This window comes from Geospiza fortis, unplaced genomic scaffold (genome assembly GCF_000277835.1).
Source record: "Geospiza fortis unplaced genomic scaffold, GeoFor_1.0 scaffold381, whole genome shotgun sequence".
In the NCBI taxonomy this organism is placed as follows: Eukaryota; Metazoa; Chordata; class Aves; order Passeriformes; family Thraupidae; genus Geospiza; species Geospiza fortis.
This window is the reverse complement of record NW_005054348.1, coordinates 1625626-1626947: the sequence shown is the minus strand read 5'-3', so window position 1 is coordinate 1626947 and position 1322 is coordinate 1625626. Positions and strand designations below refer to the sequence as shown.

General features: G+C 46.1%; 1 protein-coding gene across 1 annotated transcript in view; it reads left to right on the top strand.

The window, feature by feature from the left end:
* The first annotated feature begins 1112 nt into the window (after nucleotides 1-1112).
* The window catches only part of EDARADD (EDAR associated death domain), a 16269-nt gene continuing 16059 nt past the window's right edge, over nucleotides 1113-1322 (top strand). Inside the window, exon 1 of the mRNA XM_014307903.2 lies at nucleotides 1113-1310. Within this exon, the coding sequence (XP_014163378.1) occupies nucleotides 1113-1310 (198 nt within the window). The remainder of the gene's footprint in view (nucleotides 1311-1322) is intronic.

Below are 1322 nucleotides of genomic sequence, written 5' to 3'. Positions count from 1 at the left end.
GATCTGTTAGCTGTACCTTGGAGATTAAGATATATAGAGATATACATATGTTTGTGTGTTTAACCCAGTGGTGGAGCCTCCATTTATCTAAGATGAAATTCAGTAAGAAAATAATTGAAAAACATCAATATTACTGATGTTAAGCTAAAAAAAATAACAGGTGTGGTGGCGCATTCCACATCCCCACCCTGCCCTTTCCAGGCTGCAGTGTGAGAAATACTTGTTCATGACAACAGGATGACAGCTACTGTCATCAATTTAAATTGTGGAAATAACAGCAATTTAATCTTTATCACTTTAAAAAAATTATTTGGAACATGCACAAGAGATGAAAAATAATCCATGGAAAAGCGCTCAATTTTAATGCTTAATGGACCAAAGGCTACTTATAGTTGTGCCAGTGTAAGCCAGTTGGCTGAATTGGAGCGCTCTCAGTGTAAGAGAACAGAATCTATCTGTAAATGTACCTCTTTAATAAATGAGCCAGGTGGCTCACAAAAGTGATCTTTATAACGGCAGATTCAGTTGTGCCAGCTTCTTTTGCTTGTATTGTACACTAAATAGCAATACATAATATCTCTTATTTAGAAATTGGTTTAATGCACAGACCCCATTTAATAAGCCTGTATTACTTTACATCGAAACCATAAGTGAGAGAATTTGCCAGAAATGACAGTGGCGTTCCAAAGCAATTGCATACAAAGATTTGACTTCGTCATGGTATTAGATGTGCCTGTAGCATAAGAGGACAAATTTTAAATATCTGTGAGAAACCAGTGCAGTTTATGATTGTTGCTTTTCAGTACTTGCTTTTGTAAACTCTCTGTACGTGTTGAGCCACCTGCAAATGCACCTTCAGCCCTAATGGAGATCGCCTTTCTCTATCGGAAGGCAGTGATTTAGGCTCGTAAATGTCCACAAGAACAGGACAGCGAGCACTTGATTTCATACTGCTGAAGTAGCTCACTTTTAAATCCGAACTAGCACTTCTTGACGAGTGGTCCGTGCACTCTGTGTCTGTGGTCTCAGCGAAACACGGCGTTTTCACTCAGGGGAGCACCTGAGTGAGGGAGGATTTAACCCGACGTATCCGTGGTATTTCCCGCTGGGAAATGCGGGCTCCCGGCAGACGCGCTTCCTACCGCGGCGGCCGTGGCGCCCGGGACGGCCATGGGTGGGACCGACCTGCCTGGCTCCGTCCCTGCCGGAGCGCCCTACCTGCGGCGGGGCGGCGCAGGAAGGGGGCGGCGCGGCGGAGCGGCGGTTCCGGGCACATCGCGTTCCTCGCCGCGGGAGCGCCGCGCCCCATGGCCGCTCCGCAG